The sequence below is a fragment of the Blennius ocellaris genome (genome assembly GCF_963422515.1).
Source record: "Blennius ocellaris genome assembly, chromosome: 10".
NCBI lineage: Eukaryota > Metazoa > Chordata > Actinopteri > Blenniiformes > Blenniidae > Blennius > Blennius ocellaris.
The window spans coordinates 2,312,575-2,339,039 of NC_137659.1; the positions used below are offsets into that span (position 1 = coordinate 2,312,575).

General features: G+C 45.1%; 1 protein-coding gene across 1 annotated transcript in view; it reads left to right on the forward strand.

Annotated features, from left to right (window-relative positions):
- kmt2cb (lysine (K)-specific methyltransferase 2Cb) overlaps positions 1 to 26,465 on the forward strand; it is an 81,999-nt gene that overhangs the window by 35,116 nt on the left and 20,418 nt on the right. The window contains exons 13-37 of the mRNA XM_080503754.1: positions 1,260 to 1,340; positions 1,745 to 2,496; positions 5,993 to 6,115; positions 8,722 to 8,838; positions 9,714 to 9,818; positions 9,987 to 10,091; positions 10,184 to 10,365; positions 10,486 to 10,650; positions 11,349 to 11,455; positions 11,551 to 11,622; positions 11,936 to 12,148; positions 13,227 to 13,346; positions 13,657 to 13,782; positions 13,871 to 14,004; positions 15,634 to 15,826; positions 16,552 to 16,644; positions 16,912 to 16,959; positions 19,627 to 19,767; positions 20,730 to 20,762; positions 21,113 to 21,259; positions 21,389 to 21,530; positions 21,729 to 21,964; positions 22,052 to 22,125; positions 23,483 to 23,680; positions 23,923 to 25,836. Coding sequence (XP_080359880.1) covers positions 1,260 to 1,340; positions 1,745 to 2,496; positions 5,993 to 6,115; positions 8,722 to 8,838; positions 9,714 to 9,818; positions 9,987 to 10,091; positions 10,184 to 10,365; positions 10,486 to 10,650; positions 11,349 to 11,455; positions 11,551 to 11,622; positions 11,936 to 12,148; positions 13,227 to 13,346; positions 13,657 to 13,782; positions 13,871 to 14,004; positions 15,634 to 15,826; positions 16,552 to 16,644; positions 16,912 to 16,959; positions 19,627 to 19,767; positions 20,730 to 20,762; positions 21,113 to 21,259; positions 21,389 to 21,530; positions 21,729 to 21,964; positions 22,052 to 22,125; positions 23,483 to 23,680; positions 23,923 to 25,836 — 5,621 coding nt within the window. The remainder of the gene's footprint in view (positions 1 to 1,259; positions 1,341 to 1,744; positions 2,497 to 5,992; positions 6,116 to 8,721; positions 8,839 to 9,713; positions 9,819 to 9,986; positions 10,092 to 10,183; positions 10,366 to 10,485; positions 10,651 to 11,348; positions 11,456 to 11,550; positions 11,623 to 11,935; positions 12,149 to 13,226; positions 13,347 to 13,656; positions 13,783 to 13,870; positions 14,005 to 15,633; positions 15,827 to 16,551; positions 16,645 to 16,911; positions 16,960 to 19,626; positions 19,768 to 20,729; positions 20,763 to 21,112; positions 21,260 to 21,388; positions 21,531 to 21,728; positions 21,965 to 22,051; positions 22,126 to 23,482; positions 23,681 to 23,922; positions 25,837 to 26,465) is intronic.

Sequence of the window (26,465 nt, forward strand, 5' to 3'; positions counted from 1 at the left end):
GCGGTGATGGGGGCACGGGGGGGGCGTATCACACAACCAAAGGGGGGGGGGGGTGGTATCACAGGGCTAAAGAGAAGAGGGGCGGTGGGATGATACATCACTTGGCTTAAGAGAAGGGGTGCACACATCATACAGCTATTGGAGGATGGGGGGGGGGGGGGGGGGGGGGGGGCACCTGGCTTTAAGCCAGCATGTAGGAAATCCTCGTCCTTGTTGCTCTAATCCAGTGGTTCTCAGTTATCCAGTTTCAGCCCCTTCTGGTGCTGTTCCAGGACACCGTTCTCTCTCGCCTCGCCTCAACTCCCGTTTTGCTGATACGCCCGATAGAATCTGTATCGCTGAGCGTGCATTCAGGAGGGTGGAGCTCCGACACTGTTCAATATCGGCTCAAGTTGTTGTTATCGCAGAATGCGGATTGTGTGACGATCATGCTTGATTATCAGAGATGTGCCTCACTGTCTGGTGTTTCGGTTCAACTGGTTCCCCCCGTTAGCTGGTATTAACTGAATTCTGCCACCAGCTGTTGGTCGCAGCTGATGTTAAAATAAGGCAAACGAACGGCATGCCACTTTAAACTTGAATGGAAATGCGGTTAAACGGCGTTCGCCGGGACAGTTGTAGAGGTAGGTCAGGTTTTTAACATGTGCTGTGACAGGGGAACGTCGAGGGAGCCGGTCACCAGTTAGCAGGGTGACCGGTTAATCCGAAACACCGTTGGTAACCATGGGTGGCCATGAGATCGGAGACCTCCTGGTGATCTGTCCAGCTCCGCCACCAGACAAAGAAATCTCTGTGCCTCATCGTTCCGCCACGGGGTGGGGTTCAGTGCATCCTCTTGTTTTGATTGGGTTTTATGAAATAAGCGGGATAAACAAAGTATTTTTAACTCTTGTGAAACAGTCGCTCTGCTGACTCATCTGTGTCCTTGCGGCCAATCGGTAGCCTGTCGTCTGTCGACGTCACATCATCGGCTCACCGTCGCTCACATGGATCCTCAGTCAAGCAGGTCCTACAAAAGTGCCCGGTATCCAGATACTAACTCGTAATGGAAAAGCCTCAAAACCCGAGGCGAGGCGAGCACATGCCAGTGGAAAGACCCCATTACCGATCTATAAATAACCAAACCTATACATTTTAGTTTAGCTCGGATGCAGAGAAGCTCTTCAACACGAGTAACCTTAAGTTCTATTTCCTCTCCAGATTCGATGTTAACAGAAGCACACGTCCCGTCTTTAACCCTCACATTTGATCTCTTTCAGAATCCCCGGTGGGCTCGGAAACGATGGAGACGCAGGTTACTGAAACATGTGACAGCAGAAATGCAGCTGAATTTGAACCAGGTCTGTGAAGTCGGACCGTTTCCACATCGTGTGCATGTGTTTGTTTTGCTTTACTGTGTTTTACATCGACTGTAACTCAGATTATCAACACCAGTGTTTCACTGACATCACTAATCGCATTTTTGGGGTTAAAGATGATTGCGATTGTGATTATTTCAGTAAAAACCATATTTGATTAACGTCTTTAGTAGCCGGTTGCAATAGATGGGACACTTTATACCTGTTGTGGGTTGAGTTTAAAATAATTAAAAACTTTTAGATTTTGAAGGAAATTGCGAAAATGACGTAAAATCAAAGTTGTTATAAATACAGAGTAAGTACAGACTCTGATTCCACCTGTTCACCTCGAAGTTGACCTGATAATTCTGTTTACATTTGTTTTTTTTTGGCTTTTGGTCCCACAGAAACGCAGCCAGCGGCCCGAGCCGCCCCCGGCTCTCCAGAGAGCCCCGCGTCCTCGCCGGCTCCCGCCACCGAGTCGCCTCCAGCCCAGCGCCCGACGGAAGCACTACAAGCGCAGGACGCCACGTTCCAAATCCAACCAGCAGACAGCGAGGCCGGCCCCCAGCCGGGCCCGGTCGCCCCCAGCACAAAGGATCTTATGGCCATCATCTCAACCACCAAAGAACCGAGTACTGCTTCAGTACCCTTCACGGACCAACCCACAGAAACGCCGCTACCCCAGCCTTCCAGCGTGGACGTCGCCAGGGCCTCGCCCCTGGAATCGGCCCCCACAGAACTTGACCCGGAGAGGACGGAGGGCGTCTTCCACGGGGACCCGGCAGAGACTGTTAAACCCCCGGCCGCCGGCACACCGGAGGAAATGGACACGACGCCGGAGACCCAGCCCAGCCTGTCCTTCTCCGGCTCGTCTCCAGAGGAGAAACCCTTCAAGACATCCGTGGAGCGACTGGCGGAGATGGTCTCGTCCTCCTCCTCCTCCTCCTCTTCTTCCTCCTCCTCCTCCTCCTACCCTTCCCCTCTGGCCCGGGCCCTACCCCTACCCCTACCCCTCAGAGATGCGCCCTCACTGAGCGAGCGCAGCAGCAGCGTGGTGCCCACCAACACCCTCATCCCTTTCACGCCCAAGATCGGCATGGGGAAGCCCGCCATCACCAAGAGGAAGTTTTCTCCCGGGAGGCCGAGAGTGAAACAGGTACAAGTCCCGGCGGCGGCGGCGCCACACTGCTGTCGACCCGCTGTCATTTCTGACCGTATCGTGAAGGCACCGGGGACTTTCTTTAAAGTCTGAAACACTTTTCAAGCGCTCGTGTTTGCAGCGTTTAGGTCCCGAGAACCGGAAGAGCTCCCTTCATCGTACTGTTAGAAAGAGTTAAGAAACCTCACAGATAATTTTTTTTAATTGAGTTTCAAAAACTCCAGTACTGGAAACGTAAGCTCATTCAAAGAAAATAACACAGTTGGACCAGAAAACACTCAATCCTCTCTGAGGAAATAGAAGTTTAACCAAAGTATTTTTTTTTTTTTTCAATATTTAACAATTCTTTTCATTCATTCTTCATCCTGCTGGTCAAATAAGTGCAACCTCTTTCTTATAGCGGACACGAGCAAAGGTGGCTTCTAGTCTGCTGTAAAAGTAAATCCAATATTGTGAACATCGTAGTTTAGTGATATTCTTATTGACTTCTACCCTGCCGGCTAAATTAGAGTTTTCTCTCTCTGGTTGTAGACATAAGCACTTTGAGAGCCACAGTTTTAAAATACAGAAAATATCGATTTTTTAACTTTTTTTTTTTTATGGTAAAGATGGGTCATAAAACACTTTATCCTCTCTTAAAAAAAAATGCTTTTACTATTTGGCTTTGCAATAGTTTGAGATATCAGAAGGATTTTTAATTCACTCATTCAGTCATTTGATCTGCTCCCAAACTGTGTCTAAAAGGAAACATTGCTTCATATTAATATCCTTCATATCAAAGTTTTCTTTTTTTTTTGTTTTTTGTCCCTCCACTTGTCCCGACAGGTTCAACTCCTTTGTGGGTGTAAAAATGTGAAATACTTTATATTACTAGTAATTAATCCCAAAAAATCTGATTTAATTAAGATTGAAGTATTTTCCTACTTTGTAGTAAACCCTTCTTTGAAGTATATATTTCTATATTTTTTAACATTTAATTATTTGACTGGGGTTCTTCATAAAAAAGTAAGTTAACATGACTAATATGGTTCTTAGTGGAATTTGTGCTGCGGGTTTCTCTGTGATTGTGGCTGTTTGCTCTTCGTTGGGACTTGGAATTCCTGATTGACGCACTTATTGGGCGTATTGTCTTTGAAAACAGAGTTTATATATTATATATAGAATTTATTATTTATTTCCCATCAAAAGCCGAAAGCGATTGACCTGCATGGGCAACGTTAAAGACGACGGAAAGATGGAAACAAATCCAATTTTGCTCTCTTATTGTGGGAAAAACTGCCGACAGATCACATTTTCAGCTTTACACACTTCTTTTTGTATGAATTAACTTTGCCATTTAAAGAGGAGGGGTTATTTTTGTTGTTGTTATGTTTAGATCTTGTCATGATGATGTCATACACTTTGGCCTTTTCATCATTTGGCTCAGTTTCTCCCAACCTGTGGGTTCAGGACCCCCTGGAGGGGATCGCCAGAGATCACAGGCGAGGCCCGAGGCTTCGCTCCTCCGAGGTTGTTGACGTTTGATCTGTAGGGAGCCTCCGAGGAGGGAGAAACATATGGTTGAGAACGTCTTGATTCCGAGAGGATGAAAGGTTTTTGATGATTCACACGTTTTAAAAACCCCGCAGGACATGTGTTGGTTTTAGTCGTGTCCATAGTCGCGAGTGATGCTCCGTCTCATCGTGAGCTTTGGTGTCTTACAGCCTCGGTACCGATCACTTTTGGGGGGTAAAAAAAAAAAAAATTCTTCTTTTTAACAGCTTCGCCACTTATTCCCTGTGATTTATTTAAATGAAAAGTGTAGCACTCACCGGATTACGTTTTGGGCTTTAGGCTTTCCACTTTACGCAAGTCGGTTTTATGTTTCCCTTCTTAAACGTCGGGTGGGGGAGGACGATTCCAGTTGTTTTTCCAGAGCGGTTTCATCCTTAGATTCCACCGTATTCTTCCCCCGGTCATCTCTTCACGTCCACGTCCACGTCATCCGTCCTCTGTTATCATGTTGATAAGTTCTGTTCATCATCACCCCATCCTTCTTATTTATCTCCGCCACGGTGAGTCACTGACGAATGGTTTAATCTCCTCACAATGTTGTCTCAGCGTCTGCAGACGACGGCAGACTCTGAATATATACGGCCGTCGAAAGGCGGCGAGCGGGATTTCAAATTACGAGCGACGCCGTGGCGCGGGGAGACTCGTGCAACATGTTGTCCTTTCCTCTTAAAACGTCTCAAACCAGCATTTTGCCGCTCAAAACTAATTTGTTAGCGATCGCCTGAGGAAATCTACTGCTTCTCTTTAGTTTGCCTTTCTGCGGATCAGCAGCATCTCTTTACCTGCTGGATGTTTTTCCCTGCTTGAGCGTTAACTAACCCGGCTTCTCCAACGAGACGATGACAAACCGCTATAACTACCGTGCATGGAAGTGTCGACTTTAACACAGAATAATCACTTTATTGTGGTCTGTTTGCTGCTTTTCATTAAAAAAAAAAAAAAATTCCCTTAAGAGATTGAAATATCTGAAATAATTTGCTTATTATGCATCAGATTTTGTATACAGGATAATTGTTTTTTTTTTCAGTCAATCTAATGTTTGATTTTTTTTAAAAACGCAAAAAAAAAAAAATTCTTTATTGTGTTTATATTTGTATAAATCGTCAAACAAAATAGGTTTAAATTGTGACGTTCCGTTGTGGATTTTCAGATTTTATTATCGTTATAATTAAGATTCAGTAAGTTAATTTCAGTTTTGTAATATTTCGTATCTACATGAATCTTTTTCAGCAACCAAAGCTGAAACAAAAGAGCTTGGATAAGTAGAAACATCACAAAACTAAAATATACAACTAAATTCAAATTTGTACGATTGTACTGTTCATACAGTGGTAGAAAATTATGGGCTTTTTTTTTATTTTATTTTGGCACATTTAAAAATCTATTGTTAACCCATTACATTTTTTATTTGCTTGATATTCTTTGACATGTGCAGAAAATGAACTTCATTGGCGAGCCAGCTCGTTGTGTATTAGCTAAACAAATTAAACTTCACAAAAACCTCAGTATATAAGCTAATATTTACAGAAATAGTATTTTCAGAGGTATTTCCGGAACCTCGTCATGTCTAATCTTCACCCAATTTGTCGTATCTTAAAAATTCTGGCCAACCAACCAGTCGTTTGTCAGTTAATTCAGAACTTTTAACCAGAAATCAAATAACTAACTAACTTTCTCATTTAAAAAAAAATCCAAATTCATCAACATAACTCTGTGTTATACTTTTGTGATTGTTAAAACAAACTGAAAATAGCTCTTAGTGCCGAGCCAGAGGAGTTTTACAAACCGAAGCTCACCGCTTTTCTCTAACATCTTTTCCTTTGGATGTTTTGTTTCTTCGCTGGCTTTGTTTTTAAGTTGCTGCATTTTGTCGCCCTCCTCCTCCTCCTCCCTCCTCTCTCACTCTCTCACCCACCCACCCAACCCTCCCTTACCTTAGGGTGCATGGAGCCCCCATAGCAGTGTGAGCTCACCCTTGTCCTGGTCACCAGACCAGCCCGAGGGGTGGGACATCCCAAAGACCAGGCAGTACTCCGGCAGCCCCGGCTGGAGCATCAGAGTGGTAAATAACCGGAGCCGCCCTCCGAATTGGCCCCTCGTGTGTTTAGCAGGGTGGCCGGCGTTAGCCCGCACTCGCATCGCTACGGCAAGCGGCAGGGGCCAAATGAAGGCGGGAGATTGATTTCTACTGCTTAAAGGAGGCACACATTTCTTTGTTTTTGTGTTTTTTTTTAAGCATGTGTTGCCATATTAACAATAAAACTCCTGACGTAGGGATCCAAGTGACAAGCGCCATTAAAAAAAAAAGAGACAAATCTGACCACTGCCGGCCAGGTAGAGAAATCAAAGATGGCCGACATCAGGACACTTGGAGCACTTTGGCTGTTTCGGGATCCGCTCGGTTGGAAATTTGCCAGGAAAAGCGGTCCGATGGCTGCGTTTGGCACGTCGTCCGCTCACTTACACGTGTTATCGGTTAGAAACGTGTCCGTTTTGCCGATTCGCCCTTTCAAGTACGGGGCGTCCCCTCGCCCAGAGGTCTCGCCGTATTTTATCGTCTCGTCGTGAGCCAGTGGGATATTTTCATTGTTTGTCAGCAAGATATTCCAAATGATAAAGAGGATGACTTTGAAAGCTTCAGTGCAATCAGGTTATATAGTATATTTGTAATTCTGAATTTTTTTACCATCGAAATCAGACTTTGAATTTTAAAAGCTGTCGAATTTCAAGTACGTATCTTTTTTTTTTTGCTTCTGATTTTTTTTAAAAATCTAAAAATATTCAGTGTGTAAAAATTCAATGTGTCTAAAAATTCAGCCGCAAAAACATATTCAGCTGCGAAAAATTCAGCTGAATTTGTTTTTGCAGCTGTTTTTTTTTTTGCAGCTGAATTTTTTTTTACAGCGGAATTTTTAGACACATTGAATTTTTACACACTGAATTTTTTAGATGTAAAAAAAAAATCAGAAGCAAAAAAAAGATACGTACTTGAAATCCGACAGCTTTTAAAATTCCGAGTCTGATTTCGATGGTAAAAAAAAAAAATTCAAAGTTACAAATTCGAATTCAGAATCTGATGGCACAGTTTTACTTCCATCGTTATCGTTTAAAGACGTGACTACTGGCTCATTGCACAATATTCACGTTTTAATTTGATTTTTAAAACGATTTTCACCTCTTGAGAGCTGAAGGCTTTCAAATGTGATCATCTCATGAAGAGAAACAGGCCTTTAGCTGGATTATTTTCAGTATTACATTACTCTCACTTCAGTAATAGTTATTAATTTAACATTTGCCAAATTATTACTTTAAAAAGAGAAAAATGCTGAAGTTTTGCGCTCGTTTAAAATCACAGTTTGTGATTTATAAAGATTTCAGTAAAAAAAAAAAATCAATACTGTTATTTTGGCAAATACTACTAATATGTGATAAAAAATCTACCGTAAAACATTAAAACTGTTAGAAAAAAAGGTTTAAAATGATCAAATTACAGAACATTTTGTATTTTGTAACATTTGCATATACGCTTTAAACCTGATCAGGTATGACGTCCATCATAAAAAACAATAAAACTAATTAAATTAAATAAAATACAGCCATGCAAGGTTGGTAAGTTAAAGCCAAACTTTGGATTTGTGTCACAGCAGCAGCTTGGTGCTCTGATAATTAAGCACATTTTTGAAGGACGGTTCTTCAGAAAACCTCCAAATGTCCAATCGCTGGAATGCAGGGATTCGTTCAACCAAAGATTAATTTAGAAGCTTCAGGAGAGGAAAAATCAGCACTAATACTTGGTTTTCAGACTGGTTTGTCCAGCTCCTCGTTGGACTGTGATTCTGTGCAGGTTTAGATGGAAGGGGGCAATTTTGGGGTGTAGAAATGATGATCGAGCTGAAGGGGCAATAAGCAGCTTGATTTTTTATTCAATTTTTTGTTCTTCTTGCTGAAGGCCACAGCAGAGAAGTTTCCTCTGATTAACATGACATACTCCTACAGAGAGACTAGATTTGCAGCCTTCATCTTTAAATAAATAAATAAATACATTTTCAATTAGGATTAGAGTTAAAAGTAGATTTCCAGCCAGGGTTTTAAGATTTTTACTTTCTATAAATGGTTACTGATAGCACAAAAAGTGAGCAAAAACATAAAATCCACAAAGGTTTTTAAGGTTTTTTTGAAGTTTATTTAGCTGCAAAGGTGTTTATTTCTGCACGTTGAAGTTCTGCTGAAGAGAAATACTGTGGCAGAAAGGATTTTACAGTCCTTTATATGCTGATTGGACGTTTCCCTGCATCAGCGTGCGTCGTCTCAAGTTATTTTTCTTCTTGTAAATGTCTGTCTTTCCACCAATAATGGAGTGGTTTTTAGATTTCTTTCCCTTTTGATTTTACCTGTAAAACCGTCTCAGTCAGATCAGGCGGTGTCGACATACAGTCGCATAGATTTTCATTAAATCACAAGATAATTTATTTTTTTTAGATCTTCAACCTTTTGATCTGATCGTTCTTATCAAATTTACACACGCGATTATCTAAATGAATCCAAATTTTGGGGAACTCTAAAGTTCATTTGAATGCAGATTGAAGTGGTGGAAAGACGTCTTGTTCGCGACGCCGTCTCGGTGGGAAGAAGCCGGATAAGATCTCTGATCTGACCTCTCCTCCTCAGGGTCGAGGGTCCGGGTTCCCCGGGAGGAGGAGGCCCCGCGGCGCCGGCCTCTCGGGCCGGGCTGGACGCGGTCGAGCCAGAGGGAAGAACGGCGTGAGTCCCAGCATCAACCCGGGGGTACGCGACGTTTACAGTCGAGACAATTCACTTCCTCCAACTTTTTTGTTACAAAAAATTTTCTGAATTGAGTGGAGGCCAGTGTTTGTCATTTATGTATTATATTTTATTTTGATTGTTTTATTTTCTACATTTAATGATTTAAGTCATTAGTATGTATTTGCTTTTATTTTTTTTATTTTAGAAGTCACAATTTTTGTTTATTCTGTTTTAGCTTCTATTTTTTTCACTTTTTATTGTATTTTGTGTAATATTTATTTACTTGAAGATTAATATATTTCATAGTTTATTTCATATTATTTTCGATTTCTTTTTTCAAATATTTTTTTTAAGTGTATTTGTTTACCTCATCTGTATATTTTTTCATTTATTTTGTAATATTTTGCCTTTTTTCTTTTTTTTAAATTTATTTGAGGATCGTTATATAATGTAGTATTTATTTACACCCCGTTGCTAATTTAGAATTTTTATTTATTTTGTTGGCTTTTAATTTGTTTGTATATTTTTTCTTACATTTTTATTAAGTGTTATAATGAAACTTTTATTTCACTTCTTAGGACTTAAGCCCAATTTATTTCACTGGATAATTTGTTTGCATTTTTTTATATTTCATTTTTAGTAAAGTTTTGAGATTTACTTTATTTTACCCAATAATATTTACGTAAAATTTGTAGCCTTTTGTTTAAAGGTATATAATTGGTAAATCACTTTTTTTTTTTTTCTTTTCATATTATTGGACTGAGATTTCTACATTCCAATCTGTTCCATAATGTTATATTGGTTTATTAGAAGCCAGTCATTAATTTCTGTGGTTTTCCACCGGACGCTGCCGCGGATGATAAACTGAACGTGTGTGTGTCCGTCCTGGTTTGCAGCTCACCACCATAGAGAGTCCGTACCCCATCAAGGAGGAGGAGGAGAACGCCATGCACAACACGGTGGTCATTTTCTCCAGCAACGACAACTTCACGCTCAAACAGGTTCTTCTTCTTCTTCATTTTTTTTTTTGTATTCTTTTGCACATGCGTTTTGTTTTTTTCTTGCAAAAATAAAGCTCCATTAATTCTTGTGGCAGCTCCTGTAAGCTCTCGTCCTCCTGCAGCCCCACTTGTATTAACTGGGTAAATTGCGTCTGCTCGTGCCCGTAGGACATGTGTGTGGTGTGCGGGAGCTTCGGTCTGGGCGCGGAGGGTCGTCTCCTGGCCTGCGCCCAGTGCGGCCAGTGCTACCATCCCTTCTGCGTGGGGATAAAGGTACGTCGCTCCGCCGACTCGCACAGACACCCCGGACATGGCCGCGGTGACGCTCCAGCCCCGGGCTCTTCTTCTTCTTCTTCTTCATCCAGATCAACAAGGTGGTTCTGAGTAAAGGCTGGCGCTGTCTGGAGTGCACGGTGTGCGAGGCGTGCGGTCAGGCCACCGACCCCGGGCGCCTGCTGCTGTGCGACGACTGCGACATCAGCTACCACACGTACTGCCTGGACCCGCCGCTGCAGAACGTCCCCAAGGACAGCTGGAAGTGCAAGTGGTACGAACGGCCGAATAAATACGTCCGCAGACACGATTAATGACTAAATCTGTCAATAAAGAGGAAGTGGATAATGGGTGCTCTGTGCTGACTGACCTCTGCGCTTGCGGCCCCCTGCAGGTGTGTGTCGTGTACGCAGTGTGGAGCCACCACGCCGGGCCTGAGGTGCGACTGGCAGAATAATTACACGCAGTGTGCCCCCTGCGCCAGCCTGGTGACGTGTCCGGTGTGCCTGCTGGACTACAGCGAGGGCACCATCATCGTGCAGTGCCGGCAGTGTGACAGGTGAGCCGCGAGGAAATACCAGCAAACACTGGAAACCAGTCAAGAGTCCAGCAAAATCACCATAATGGATCATGTTTATCGGCAATGTATTGTCTAATCTACTGCTTGAGTGCATTTTAAAAGGTGAACATTTCTTTTGTGCAGTTTGGAGAAAAGATTTCACAGATTGTGGTGAAATTAATCAAATTGACTTGTGGCTGATTGAAATCAGCTTCTTTTAATTTGCCGTTTTGTGTAAATATCAAACCAAACGTGTACATTTTGTCTCCTTCTCTTTTCTATTTTTTTGTGGCCGTTTCAATTTATTTATTTATTTATTTTATTTCACTGACACATTTAAAGTTTTAGAACTATATCTAGAAACCAACAAAGCAAACATTGGGCTGGATTTGATATATTAGCTTTTATCATGATATTTGCTTTGTGAAAAACAAATGTGTATTATTCTTCTTTCAAAACCTGTCATGACATTGTTGAATTGGAGAAGTTTGGATCAACCAACATTCAGGCTTATTGCTTGTATTATTTTAATGTGTGCATGTGCACATATTTATTTCTTTGTGTTTTCTTGGGGCATTGGGAGGCATTTTTACTTGCATGTTACTTGACAAAAAAGCTGATCTATCAACAAAGATTAGCATTTGTACTCCAGACAAGCAGACAAGTAACGGTGTGTGTGTCCCTTCATGTGTTTCCAGATGGTTTCACGCCTCCTGTCAGAGCCTGCACTCGGAGGAAGACGTGGAAAAAGCCGCAGAGAGCAGCTTCGACTGCACAATGTGCCGAACCTTCAAAAGCACTAAAGGTGGGAGCCCGCACCGTCCTCCCGCTCTTGAACTCGTCCTGTAATCACGGCTGACCTTTGACCCCCCCGTGCTTGTTTGAATGTGTCCGTGACAGTTCTGACCAAGAGCAGAGACGCCCCCGAGCCGCTCATGATGACGCAGATCGTCACGAAGGCCAGGGAGATCGGTGAGTTCCATCGGATGCCGTCGCTTCCTGATAAAAGAGGTGGGAAAGCAATATGGCCGCCTCTTTTTGAGTGTAAATGAAAACATAGCGGGTGTATTCTACTGATGAAAACATAACTTTGAGTTTCCCGATAACTTCCTCAGAATAAAAGGGTCCGAATTGACAATGCGTAGATTTCGTGAGCCTTTTTTTTTTTTTTTTTTTTTTAGTAGTAGTAGCATCAATCCAATTTGGTCTTATCCAACTGACCACAAATGCAGTTGTGGATAATTTTCCCCACTTGCTCTGACCGGTTTGGCGCTGCTTCCTTCAGACCTGTCGAGGACCTACACCCAGGACGGCGTGTGTTTGACGGAGTCCGGCCTCTGTCAGCTCCAGAGCCTCTCGGCCACTGCGTCGCGGCGCAGGAAACCCAAACCCAAGCTCAAGCTGAAGATCATCAACCAGAACAGCGTGGCCGTGCTGCAGCCCCCCGTCGACCCCCTGTGCGAGCTGTCCCGGGACGAAGACATGGAGGACCACCGAGGTACTCCAACGTCACGATTCTTTAACTGGCAGTAAAGGTTAAAGAGCAGAAAGCAGTTTAATTTCGCTTTCTTGGTCTCGTTGTCTCACCTATTTTTGGATCTGTCGTTCGGGCCTATTGACTTAATCTCAGTATTGACGGTTATGCGCTTGTGACTGACTATGATGCTGGGACCACTTTATCCAGGACGACTACTCCGGTCAGAGAGCAGAAACAGACACCGGGTGTTGAGTCGGTTGGCGGTACAGCACGTGGAGTCCCGACGAATAGTGAATAAGTGAATGTGATAACGATCGGAGAATGAACAACTGGAGAACGATGCAGAATGTAGAATGAATGATGATTGGTTTTCTGTAACACATAAAGAATGTACAAATCAATAACCGGTGGTAATAATACTCCATAAACTGGAAGTAAATCCCCTATAGTGTCACACACGTGCAGACAGAGCTAGCCGATTAGCATTAGCGTCATTCACATCCGAGCTAAATGACACAGAACTGTTACCAAACACACATCTACCGACCTAAACGCTGAATATGAACTCTTGTAGGCTTGATGACTATTAAGGACTTACTTCTTCACGAACGCATTCAACATGTAACGAGGAGTTCACTACCGTCTTATTATTATTATCAGAAAAAAACTCCATTCACCCGGATGTAACACGAGGACCCCCTCACCTGACTGGGCTGTCTAAAATAATGCCAGACCAAAACCCCTATTCTAACAGAACACACAATACACTTCACAGACTTAATCTCATACGTCCAACTAAACATTGTTCTTTGTTGAAGCACTCTGTTGTTTCACGTTTGGATCTGCTCGATGAGTTAAAATGTTAAATGTGAATTAGCTGAAAATCTGTGTCGTTTTCCGTCAGACGAGGGTTGGGCATTTCCTCAACTCTTCTGGTGAGAGTTGAGACTTTACAGGATGTTAAATAATGTGATTAGTTGGAAAAAGAAGCCAACGGGTTATTGTTGAGAGGATGTAAATAGACGTAGTCGTCAGGAGGAGCGGGTTCAGACGTGCACCCGGCCGTCACTCACCACCAGCGCTCTCTCTCCCCTCGCAGAGGCCGAGCTGCTCGACTGCGAGGCCAAGTCGGACTCCAGCCTGGAGCGGGAGCCGGTCGAGGACGACTCCAAGGGGGCCGACGGCGGCAAGAAGAGGAAGAGGAAACCGTACCGGCCGGGTAAGGGCACCTGATGGAAGGAGACAGCTCCTCCGAAGCGTGAAATGGTGCAGTGCATGCTGGGCCGGCGCTCAGAGAGCCGAGTCCGCTGCAAGGAAAAACACCTCGGTTCATTACGAACGCCGAGCTTCGTGACACAAGCCGAACGCAAAACACACAACGCACTCGCGTGCAGTTCACTTCATTTACATTAAAATAACGAGCAGCTGAGTCCGCCTGAGAGCTGCCGCTGATGTTTCCTGCTGTCTGGAACAAAGACGTTTGTGGGTTTTTGTGTTTTCCAATGAGAATACATTTGTAATTTCTCAAGGCATCGGTGGGTTCATGGTGCGCCAGAGGAGCCGTCCGGGACAGGGTCCGGGCAAAGCCAAGCGCTCGCTCTGCAGGAAGGACTCGTCCGGCTCCGTGTCGGAACATCCGGCGGGGAAAGACGAAGGTCAGTGCTCCTCCTGAGATTTTCTCTCAATGAAGGGGGAGTGAAGGTGGGGGGGGGAGAGAGTCTGAAGGTCTTCATGTCTCTGCAGCAGGGTGGCCTGAAGCGCTGCCCGACACGCCGGTGGACGAGACGCCGCCCGGGCCGGAGGTCCCGGAAAAAATTAAGAAGCGCTACCGAAAGAAGAAGACCAAACTGGAGGAGGCGTTTCCCACCTACCTGCAGGTTGGTGTCTCGGCTGCAGGAGCCGAGCAGATCTGACACTGGGGAAGCCGCTACTGTACTGCGTCGTCCAATTCATCATTTATTTTTGTAGTTTATTGACATGAAACGCCTGCTTTTAATGAGGAAGCAGATTGAAACAGATTAGTACAGATGGATTATTTCTTCATAAAGGTTTGAATTCATGGTTGGATTGATTATGGTTTTCTGATTCAGTCAACCCGGTAGCGCAATTAGCGACGTTGTGCTAAGTGAATTATGACTGTTGGCATGTCAGAATAACAAAATAATGTTGTACATATACCTTAAACTGTTGTGTCACACAATATTGTGAAGAAGCCGCAGTGATTTTTGACTTGTAACATGAAATTCACGTGATTTCTTCACTAGTGTTAGTTTGTGGAAGTGAGTCATAATGTGTGACTCTTTGCTTTGCAGCATCATGTCAAAATCTTTCACTAATCTCGCTGGTAAAAGAGCCCTATGACTTCTGGCTCTTATCGATAAGATTTCTACATTACTGTTAAACTGTTTTCTTCAAATTCAAGTAAAAAAAAATCATGACCTTTTAGCTTCCAAAATCTGTGTTTCATTGCTCGATAGTGAATCTGCTTTAGTTGCATTGTTATGCAGATGACTCTCTTACATGCACGTCATGCCGTATCTTCATGAGAGGGTCTCAGCTCAGACCCCGGGGGGCTGAGGAATCCAGAGCACATGGGCTGGGAACCACTTGCGGGAGGTTTTCCAGAGCTTCTGTGGCCGAGCTCGACTCTGGTCGTCCTCTTTAGATGGCTCCTGTCGTCCTCCTAGAAGTGACACTCCGAAGCTTTAAGCGGAGACGACCGCGGGGCTCGTCGGCCCTCGCTGGTATCTCGGTGTCACCCTGCGTTGACTAAAACATGGATATATAATGTGCATTAAGCCGCCAGCAGCTGTCACTGTCGCTCTTTATCCCTGAAAAGTGCTGCCGGCACGAGGGGGGGGGGTTCGGTCTTAACCTAAAGGTCCGACGGAGCCAAGCACAGTTCTTTAATTATTGATCGAGCAAAGCGTCGAGTTTTTAATGCCTCGGCATGGCGATGAATGAACTGCAGCTGCACCTTGAGTGATGTGGAGGAGGAAGAGGAGGATGAGGACTGGGGAGGAAGAGGCGGCGACGTTGGCTGGTGGCGAGCAGAAGCTTCTTTATGCCGTCTTTATAGTCTTTTCTAAAGCGCTTCCCCCACATGTCGTCAACGGCAACCCTGAAAAGCATTTTCCTCTCAGACTCAATTTGTTTAAAATTTTAGAAACTGAACTTTTATTTGAATAAAAAAAATAATTAACTTTTTGACTTAATTATTTAAATTGTAGATGTCCATAATTTAACGTTTATATTTGATGAACACAGTTCAGCCATAAAGGCTTTTATAGCCACACTCAGGATTTGTTTTAGAACTCGAGGCGCTGCACCTTCTATTTCCCACTAAATGCAGTTAAAAGTACATATTTATGTCCACTTTACATCTCCTGGGTCAACCTGACCACAGAGTTTAGCAAACAGCATTTTTAATTTTTGTCGTTTTTAATAATGGCATTAAAGACTTCTGATTCTTGAATAACACTTTTCTGTGCTGTTGCTGTGTTCAGGAGGCGTTCTTTGGAAAAGACCTGCTGGATAAAAGCAAGCAGTGCCGACAGCAGGGCGTGAAGCCGGGTTTGCTGGAAGACGGACAGAACCAAGCGGAGAGGAAGCACCCGGCCGCCAGATTTCTGGACCCGTCGTCGGACCCCCTGCTGAGCGCCTCCACGGCGGCTCTTTCCACCAGAACACCTGGAGCACGTACGTACCGGCAAAGACCCGAGACGTTTGTCAGGGACATCACAAATAATTAGATTCGCCAGATTATATTGGACAGCTGGTACTTGTCAAGCTTTGTTCAATGAAGATCCAGAAGAAAAAATATGTTTGAGTATAAAACTCTTATTTTGAGTTTTGAATATTTTTTTTTGACATTCAGTCTGATGTTTTCTCTTTAAAATGTGAGAAAATAGTGAAAAAGTTGCACACAATGGCACAATCTTCATTTTATTTTCTTATGAATAAAAGAGCTCAACAGATTCAAACAATAAAAGACAATTGTGATGTTCTTGCTTCACAAATTATTGCAACTCTGAACCTAAATTAACATAAAATTTCAGTGGACCCAGTGTCAAACCCTGAGGAACGCCACATGTAATTACTTATTCTGCCATCTGACATTTAAAAACACTTTTACAGCAACCAAAATTGTGACTAATTTAAAAACAAAAGTGGGTAACAAAATGAGAAGAAGCTGCAGCTCCAGTTGTTCTTGAGGAAGATTTCCAGATGTTGCCAGAGTCTCAGTTAAGCGCTCCACGGTAAACGAGAGGCGGCGACTTATCCAGGATCATTTTCCACATGGTTCCAGATCATTCTCTCATGTCCGCTCACCATCATCAGTTATGATTTGTGACCGTTTGGTTTTCTTTCTTTCTTTCTTTCTTTCTGTTTTTCTGTTTTTGTTTTGTTCCTCCCATTTGCAGAGCCGTCTGAGGAACCATTAGTTGATCTTTCTGATGTTCTGACCACTGATGCAGACATCTTGGGAATGCTGGGGAAGCCGAGCAGTGACTCCGGTGCGTCATGTTGTCTCACAGTGGCAACAGTTTGTTAGGAGTCACTATTCAAAGCCCCGATTTCATCCAAATCCCTCCCCCCCCCCCCCACCCCCCCGACCCCAACACCCTCGACACAGACTTTCACTTTGTTTCATCACCTGAACGATTTCTTTAAAGATACTTTTGGTTCACCTTCACTTTTTTTTGCATTGTCTGGAGTGTGTTGTGCTCGTGTATGTCTTCACTATTTTTTCACTCATTTTATCTGGTTTTGGGTCCTTGTAGGTCTTGATTTTTGCCCCTTCCAGGTTGACAGCTCACCTCCTCCTTTTGGTAAGGGTGCTCTGGCCTACTAATCCCTCGCTTTAGCGCATTCCCTCCTCTCCGCTCACAGTGTGCGTCTCCCTATTATCAGTGTGCATGTGTACGAGCTGCTTCGTGATTTTACTGGGACACAGGTCAGTTTGTACCCAGAACACTTCATTCCCGCCGTGTTGAGTCATTTCCTACCCGACGGTTCACCTGAGAGGTTTAAGTTTGAACCTTTCGGGCAGTGGGTGGCAGTAGTGAGTCACACTTCTTCGGAGTTTGCACATTAGTTATTGCTAAAAGCTTTAGCGCCCATTCGATTGTTGTGCTTGTGTGAGATTTTGCTTCTGGTTTTATGACTTGAAATGCAATCAGAGACACTCACCGCACCACCTAGTGGTACAAAGTGGTATTACATGGCTAGTAAGGCAAAACACCCAAACTTATATGAATAGTACAGAGATGAAGGATTGGTCCTTCCACCATTTTATAATACACTCTTACTATAATCTTACCACTAAATGACTACTCTCCCTAGAATTAGCTTCCTTTTTTTTTTTATCAATATTAGTTAGTGGCAGCAGTGAGTTCCTGTATTTCAGAGTTTGTCTTTTTGTTCACGAGTCAATCGCACATTTTTTTGATTAGACGTGAGAGACCAAGGCTAGCCTCCATAAACTGAAGCTAACTGGTTAGCATGCATGCTAAAACCCGTAGCTCCAGCACAATCAGGCCTGCTTGCCCGACAACGAGCAATTAAAAATGGTGTGGTTGTTCAAAAGATTTGCTTTTCGGTGGCAAGGATTTCAAAACAATCGCTGTACACACGGAAACGCCGTAGTTTTCTTGTCTGGCCACTAGTGGGTGCTATGTAGCACAAGCACACAGAGAAAAGCAGGGCGTGAACCTGTCAGCTCCTTTTCCCTGTCCTCCATCATGACAGGGTTACTGTATCACTGAATCGTCCCTTGTTATTGTTGTCAACGCCCAAAAAAAAAGTTGCCATTTTCGTTTGAATACGTGTCAATGGGGCTGTGAACGTAATCAAGCATGACACGGTGGTTAATTCAGGTACGGAATGACCTGCTTGGGTTGAAGATCTCAGCGGTACGAAATGACCTGGGTACAAACTGCACCGCCCTTTCAGCCATGTCGGACGGTCTTTAACACTCATAAACTGCTCAGCGCTTCTCTAACACGGTGCCAAGCGATCCCTCAGATGGTGTGTCAATCTGTCCGTGAGCCTCCGCTTGCCTTTTTTTTTATACCAAGTGGGCTCGACTATGCTCGACGTTTTCGCCAGGATAAAAGAAAATATGTGGCAGTGACACTTTGGTGAAGGTCTTCTGTTCTCGCGTCTGAGGGCCAATGACTCCCTTGCTTCTTTGTGTATCTCAGATAGACAAATAGATGCTTTGATGTTTCCTAGCTCTGATAACTCCAGTTCGTTAGCGCGACGTTCCAATCCGGAAAAGCCGGGACGTTCGTATAGTATAGAAATAGGAGCAGAATGCAGACATGAACAAATCAGTGGACTGCTGGTGTTCACTTCGATCCTCCCTCAGGAAATTGGCACTCGTCTCGAAACTGTGTGCTCATGCAGAATCTGACAGCAGCAGCAGGTTCCAGTAAAGTTGGGACATCGGCTTGGTCACGCTTTGCTGCACCAGCTCTCCTTTCAGAACCCTGAAGAGACCGACTGTGGCAGCCTGACAGGGAAATGTTTGATTCAGGACGGAGCGTCTCCACAGTCTGTGGTTTCCTCTCTCCTGCTCCCTTCAGAACACGTCCCGTGTTTTCAATTGCTGAGAGTCTGGACAACCTTCTAGATCTTAATGGAAACACCGTCGTTCTCCCAAGTCTTCACATGGCGTTGGTTTTAGGGAGTTCACCGTGGTTTTCTGGAGGGGGTCCAGACGATAGGTTTTGAGGTTTGTTGTCAGACAATGGTTATCAGGAGATTTTTCAGACAGTGGGGGTTTTTTGGGTTTTTTTTTTTTTTCAAAGCGTTTCCTGAGTTTTTCAGGCATCAGAAGTTTTTTACAGAATATGATTTCACGGATTGGATGGCGGCAGCGCTGCATTACAAACAGACAGGATTCTGCAGTGGAAGCTTCTGAAAACTTGAATCTCTCAACGAGACGACGGACAGTGAATTCTGTCGGTTATTTCGTAATTTGTTGTGAGGAAACGTTGAGTTGTTGACGCGTCACCGAGGGGGTAAGCTTTAAAACTTCTCCCTTTCGCCGTTGTCCTTGCTCCCAACGTTTTGGATTCCTGCTGCTCAGTATCAAATTCAAAATGAACAACACATTTTATTTAATTTTATTTTTCATTTGGGTTAACGATTCGTGGGAGAGTTCTTATGGTCCAGATCAGTCATTTAAAAGCTTTTGTAGCTTCAGTTAGGTTGAAATGTATTTAGCACCAGAATCATTTTCTGGGTCGGAGAAACAATTGATCAACTTCTGAGAATTAGTGTGAGACGTGTCTCCTTAAACACTGTGGGAGCTGTTTAGACAATAAACCTATTTTCACTTCAGTCCATATTTACAGTCACGATTCTTGGCCGGGCGTTTGTTCGTCGTTCCGCGTGCGTGTGTGTGTGTGCGTGTGTGTGTGTTGCAACGTGTGTTTTGAGTGTGTTGTTTGTGTCATGATTGTTTTCTTGTGTGTCGTGTGTTTCTACAGCTGGTCTGGACATCGGGCCCCTGGCGGACGGCTCCTCGGTGGGGCCGCAGTCTCAGGCGGGCCGCAGGACCCCTCGAGCCCTCCCGGAGGAACCCCTGGACGGGATCCTCAGCCCGGAGCTCGACAAGATGGTCACTGACGGTCAGTGCGTGGGAGCGAGCCGCTCCGGTTTCCGTTTCTCCACCAGAGCCCAAAGTGGAGTCCCCGGATTTTAGCCCGACGCTTCATTTTCGAGCGTGGCTGTTTTGTGTTTGTTTGTTTGTTGTGCTTCAACTCATAAAAGACAATAAAGTATCCTGATTCACTTTGGCAGCAAGTCGCTGTAATTTGACTATTTTGCAACCGTATTTAGGATCTTTAGCCTTCACCCTAAGCACGAGTAGATATTAGGATTTTGAGGTCGAAAAAGTTGTGTTTAATAACCCAAATGCTGGCCTTTAGTTGAATTCATTAGCATTTCTCTTGTCTTTAACATTGACTTCTTATCGTTCTCTCATTCAGACCCGGTAACAATCACTTCAGCATTTCGTCACACCAATACTGGCATTCTGTAGCCCACATTTCAACATTTCGTTCTCTGAACCCAAATTAAAGCATTTAGTTTGATTCATGTTGACGTCCAGTAGCAGTTACGTTGGCATACAAACTATTGCTTTTATAGCCCTTCCATTTTAATCTGGCTTTCATATTATCATTTGATGAAACTAATAATTGCATTTTGTAGCCCTAACGCCTGCGTTTATTAGCCACGCCATCGACGTTCAGTTGCCCTAATGTCTACAAGGAGCTTGGATTTGAGCATTCAGACTTTTAGTAACGGGCATTCAGCGTGACCATCGGCATTTAGTTGCTTTAGCACTGACATCTCGTAGTTTCTACTTCAACAAGCATTCAGTCGCTGCTTTAACTGTGTTTTTTTTCTGTCTCCAATGTTTACAAATGCAACATTCACTTGCGCGAATTGAAGCATTTATTGACCTTGAAACGAGGTAGTTGCCCCAATCGTAGCATTAAAAGTTTCGACACCGGCATTTAGTTGCCCTTTAAAGACTTTATCAGACATGAATAATAAACACGTTTTCTGTTTTTTTCATCTCTTTCAGAATCGATTCTCAGCAAACTTTACAAAATTCCAGGTTTGTAATGTTATTTTATGTTCTTGCTCTTTCCCCTTTAGACTTGTTAGGCTCCCTTGAAAATGCTAGATTTGTTCTTTTCCCTAAAATACACGATCACAAGTTTCAGTTGTGTTTTCAGCAGCCACGTCACTCTTCACCGCAGACTCGTTCTCTGCTCCTCATATCTGTCACAAATCAGTGAAAACTTTTAAGTGCAAGCCTTTCACATTGAAAATGTTACTCTTCTATGATACTTCTTTAAGATTTATTGTTCGAAGCAGATTCAACTGTCATAATTATTCAGGTGTAGAGTAGAACATCATGCATGGTTTTATGTGTGTTCACCGACGTTCACACGCCGTCAACAGAGCTGGAGGGGAAGGATGTGGAGGACCTCTTCACTGCAGTCCTCAGCCCCAGCACCAGCCAGCCTCCCCCACCACAGGTGCCTCACCCCCCGGGTCCAGGGTCTCTCCCTGCCACAGCAGGCAGCAGCATGGCTCACCCCAGCACAGGTACGTGCTCGGGTAGATCACGTCCCGGAGCCGCGGGAAAGTGGCGTTTTTGAGGGTTCGCCTCTGGTTTGTAACATGTTTTTTTTTTTTCTTTCTTCTTCTGATTGACCTCGCTCCTCCCACACGTAGGGAATCCCATGTTTCCCAGAATGCCAATGATGAATGGTATGATGGGACCAAACCAACGCTTCCCAACGAACCCCGGAGCGGGGCCCTGCATCCCGGAAAACTTCTCCCCCCTTAACCGCATGCCTTTCACTGACAATCCAAGGTAAAGCCCAGCCTCATTTAAATACTGATGATTTAAAAAAAATATATATATATATATATATATTTAATATATGTTCTAATGTGTCTAGTTTGAGGGAGTTACTGAAGTTCAAATGTATATTTATATAGATGTAGTTACATAGATATCCCTTGTGTCAAACCCTCCGTTTGTAAGTTGCTGCCATTGTTTGCGTTCCAGGGACAGAAAGTTTAATCAGATGCCTCGAGAGGCGGTCGGTCCGTGGCCCTCCCCTGCCCACGGCCCCGGCCCCGCGGCCCCCGGATCTCTGCCCGAAGGGGAAACCGAAGCCATGTCAAATGCTCAAAGAAGCACGCTCAAGTGGGAGAAGGAGGAGACGCTGGGGGAGCTTGCCACTGTGGCACCGGTCCTCTACACAAATATCAATTTCCCAAACCTCAAGGAAGAATACCCAGGTAAGCCGTGTGTGTTTCTGAAGCCCGTCGCTGTTCAGTTGGTGCTCTTGGTGTATTGACGCCTCCTGTCTCCCCCCCCTTCCACAGACTGGACTACGAGGGTAAAGCAAATTGCAAAACTTTGGAGGAAAGCTAGTTCACAAGACAGGGCCCCATATGTGGTAAGATTCTCATTCAATCTGCCTGTTTTGTCTGTCAAAGCCACAAACGTCTGAAACTGTAGCTCGTCTGGTCTCCCGCATCTTGAAATCCTTCAAATGTCCTCAAAAGTCCGAATTCTTTTTAGAATGTATTTCCTCGTCTAGAAGCGGAAGTTGCACTGATTTCCGTGTTTGAACTCAGCCATACCTCGAGGATCTTCAGTTTAGTTATTCAGGATAATTATAATTTTGACGCCATTTAGAGGGTGAAGTCCCCGCTTGTCGATCTGTGTTGGATAATCTGGGTTTTAAGAATATTTACAACTTTTGTCTTATTGAGAATTTTGAGTTGTAAAACAAGTTCAATGGGCACTCGTCTTTGTCTTAAATTATTTTGAGGTCTTGGACAACTTACTCGCACTGTAACATCATTAAAAGTCGTCTTGTTTGACTTTCGAAGCCCCCAGCTCTGCTCTATTGAATTTAAAGATGCTTTAACGACCTGGTGTTTGCCAGGTAAACCTCCTCGCTCACAGCCTTTTAATGCGCTCAATATGATTTGCCATGAATTCACACGAGCATGACCCCCCCATCTTTTTCTGCTTATGCAGAATTAAAGCTGCTTCTGTATGTCATCAAAGAACTCGGTGCTCCAAGTGATGAAATATATTTTCCTCTGAATGCAAGGCCATTAAATAATTGGCAAAAGAAAAAGAAAAAACCCTGGAAATCCAGCAGCTTATTTGATGTGAAGTTCCTTGAACAAATATGTCACACTCAGCTGTATTGAACTTTAATGGTCACATGACCTCAGTGAACCAACAAATTATTATTTCTATTTTTTTTAGCTGCCCGATCCACCACAATCGATCTGCGATCATTTTCTTGTTAGCACACGAAATAAAATTGAACTGTTTGGGAATGCAGCCCAGATAAAGATGTACGGCCGACATAATGTAAAGCACGGCGGAGGCACCATCATAATGTGATTCTAACTCTGATCTGGAATCTGTTTTGTGGGCTGTTATCCCTGATTCTACATAGTTGATGGTTTTGTGTGGGATTCTTTCTGCCACATTCCCTCTTCATTCAAGCAGCATTCCTTCTGAAATTAAATTGCTTTTGTAATTTACTGCCTTCTGTTAAAAATGAAAAGGATTCATTGTTATTTTGTCATTCAAAAAAAATGCTATGAAAGAGAAAGTGACTTTACATAAACCTGTTTCACTGCATGGAGGACATTTTCCCGTCGTGAAGGTTGAATCAAACCAAGTTTTATTTATTTTATTTATTTTTTGACTTTCTGCAGTCTGACGTGTGTGAAGACTTCGTACCTGATGTGTTTCTGTTGTGCCACTGTGATTGATTTGCTGTCTAGCAAAAGGCAAGAGATAACCGAGCAGCCCTGCGCATCAACAAAGTCCAGATGTCGAATGAGACGGTGAAGAGGCACCATCCACAGCAGCAGCCCCCTGAGGTGTTTGATCCCAACATACCACTAGACACAGATCTCCTGTTTAAAGACCCTTTGAAACCAAAAGAGTCAGAGCATGAACAAGAGTGGAAGTTTAGACAGGTAAGATTGTATGCAACGAAGTCAGGGAATGCAGCGGCAGGTCCACTTTATGTTAGACAAGCTAAGATGGGGTCTTTTAGTAAAGACCCTCCACATTAACCCTGATGACATTGGTGGTCAGTAGAGTCCGGGTCATTTTAGGTGAGGCTGAGACTTTCTGCTTTCCAAGTGAGGTCTAATCATTTGTTTGTTTGTTTTTTTGTTTTTTTGTTTTTTTCATTTTCACTCTGTCCAATCTGCAGCAAATGAGGCAGAAAAGCAAGCAACAAGCCAAAATTGAAGCCACACAGAAACTGGAGCAGGTGAAAAATGAGCAACTCCAGCAACAGCAGCAGCAACAGCAGCAACAAGGCAACCAGGCAGAAGGAGATGGCAGCAACAGCGGCAACCAAAGCCCGGCCTCTCAGCCTAGCAATGGCAGCATGTCGCCCATGCAGCAACTCAACCCGAAAGAAGGCTTCGCCCGGCCTCAGCTGCCGGGCACGCCCACCTCAGGTCCTCCGGAGGACGTGTTCCTGCGCCCACCTCCCCCGCCTCCCTCTGGCCTGTCCTCCCAGCCGCAGTCCCCGCAGGTCTTCTCACCGGGATCCTCGGGTTCTCGACCCTCTTCTCCCTGGGATCCGTATGCCAAGATGGTCGGGACCCCGAGACCTCCCAACGCGTGTCGCAGGCTACCTGTGGAATCCGGTAAATCCCCCACCTCCCTCATGGAGGACAGAGGGAGGCCGTCTCCGGCTTACGAGTCCTTTGGCTCCCCGACGTCGATGAGTAACGACCCCTACGCCAAACCTCCCGACACACCCCGGCCTGTCGGGGACATTGACCCTTTCCTGAAGCCCATGGGTCCTCCTCGAGGCAGCCAGGCCGCTCAGGGCCGCCCACCGATGGGTTCTCCAGGCAGAGACCCTTACTCAAGGCCCATGATTAGAAACGACGCCTACCAGCGGATGGCCCAGAACAGGATGATCCTGTCGGACCCTTACTCGAGACCTCTGCTCACCCCGATCCCCGGGAGTAACGAGTCGGGCTCTGTGCCTCTTTTCAAAACGCCCATGCCCCCTCCTCAGGTTCAGGATCCCTTCAGTCGGCCGGGTCCACACCCCGCCGACAGATTCTCCCAGAGCCAGCAGAACGACCCGTACGCACAACAGCCGCACACTCCGAGGCCGCCCGGCAACGACAGCTTCACCAGTCCCCCCCGCATGGGCCAGCATCACCCTCAGGGGCACTCGTTCGCCCAGCCGGGCCCCATCTCTCAAATGTCCCGGAACCCTTACGCACACGCGCCTTCCACCCCGCGGCCCGACCACTTCACCTACGACCCCTTCGCCCAGCCCTCTGCGCCCAACAAGCCATCCGCAGACCCTTTCTCCCAGCCCGGAGGCAACCAGAGAGAGCCCAGCGGTCAGCCTCGGCCATTTTTCGAACCCTACGCTCGGCCCCCCGGGACCCCGCGCCCACACGACAACTACGGTCAGCCATCAAACATCCCCAGCCCTTCCTCCGACCCCTACTCGCAGGGTCCTGCGACTCCCCGACCGGGCGGAATGAACCAGTACCACCCTGGTCAGAGGATGTCGCCCTCGCACTCAGTGGATCCTTATGCTCAGCCTCCAGGTACCCCACGGCCCCCGGAAAGGTTTTCCAAGTCGCCGGGAAGTCAGAGAGGGCCGATGGAGCCTTTTACCAGTACACCCGGGACATCGAGGCAAGGGGGCAGCGACATGTTTTCAGCGCCCGGAGCCCCCCGGCCAATGCTCAATGACCCATACGCACAGCCTCCAGGGACCCCGAGGCCGGTTCCTGAGGGCCTGATCAGACCCGGTCAGAGGCCGGGGCCGTTGGGAGGCCAGGACCCCTTCGCCCAGCCCCAGGCCAGGATTCAGGAGCCCTTCCCTCATCCGGACCTCCAAGCACAGAAGCACCCAGAAGACGGGTTCACCCAGTCTCCCTCCAGGAGGCCCGGCCAGACGCCCGGACACGACCCGTTTGAGCAGGCCCCCATGACTCCCCGTCCGCCGTCCACCGAGAAAATGGACATGAAAGATCCGTCGGTTGTGGGCAATAACGGACCCGACAGCAACCCACAGATGGCCGGCGTGTCCTCGGATCCTCAGGGCGTCGCCCTCGCCGAGAGCGAGGAGAGACTCAGACAGGTTCGTAAGGCCTCATTCACACACTATTAGTGTCACTGTTAGTGAGGGCCACACAGTACATCACTCATCATTATCCCAACATCATCGTGTGCAAAAGGTATATTGCAAAACATCCAACTGTGATATTCATTCAGACAATATTGAGGTCAAGGAACTTGACTGAATCGTGCCACTAAGAACTGCAGATGCAAATGGGATGAAAAAACAAACTGTCCCATTCAGCTGGTCTGAACACAGGGAGAGAGAAGCACTGTTATTTGTTAAGAAACCATCTATTGAAGTGCTTGTATTTGTCACATATTGCAGTACTTGCCAATATTAGCACCTTATTTTTATTCATCTTCACTCTTGACACTTTCTGGCGCTTATTTGGCAAAAGAAAACCTGCAGCCGTTTACTTCAGGACCAGTCATTCTGTTCATCACCTTATATCTAGAACAGTGGTGCACATTTCAATCTTTGACTTTGTTGCGTTCCAAGTGAAAATTACAGTCTAAAGCTGCTCGGAGTGATGATGTAGATTATGTTTTCCACCTCATGCATCGCAAGTTCAGCCCCTCGTGTCATCAAAGGCGCTACATCTTTAAATTTAATCAAGTTTTTATGGATCCAATGTTGCTGCGTTAAAC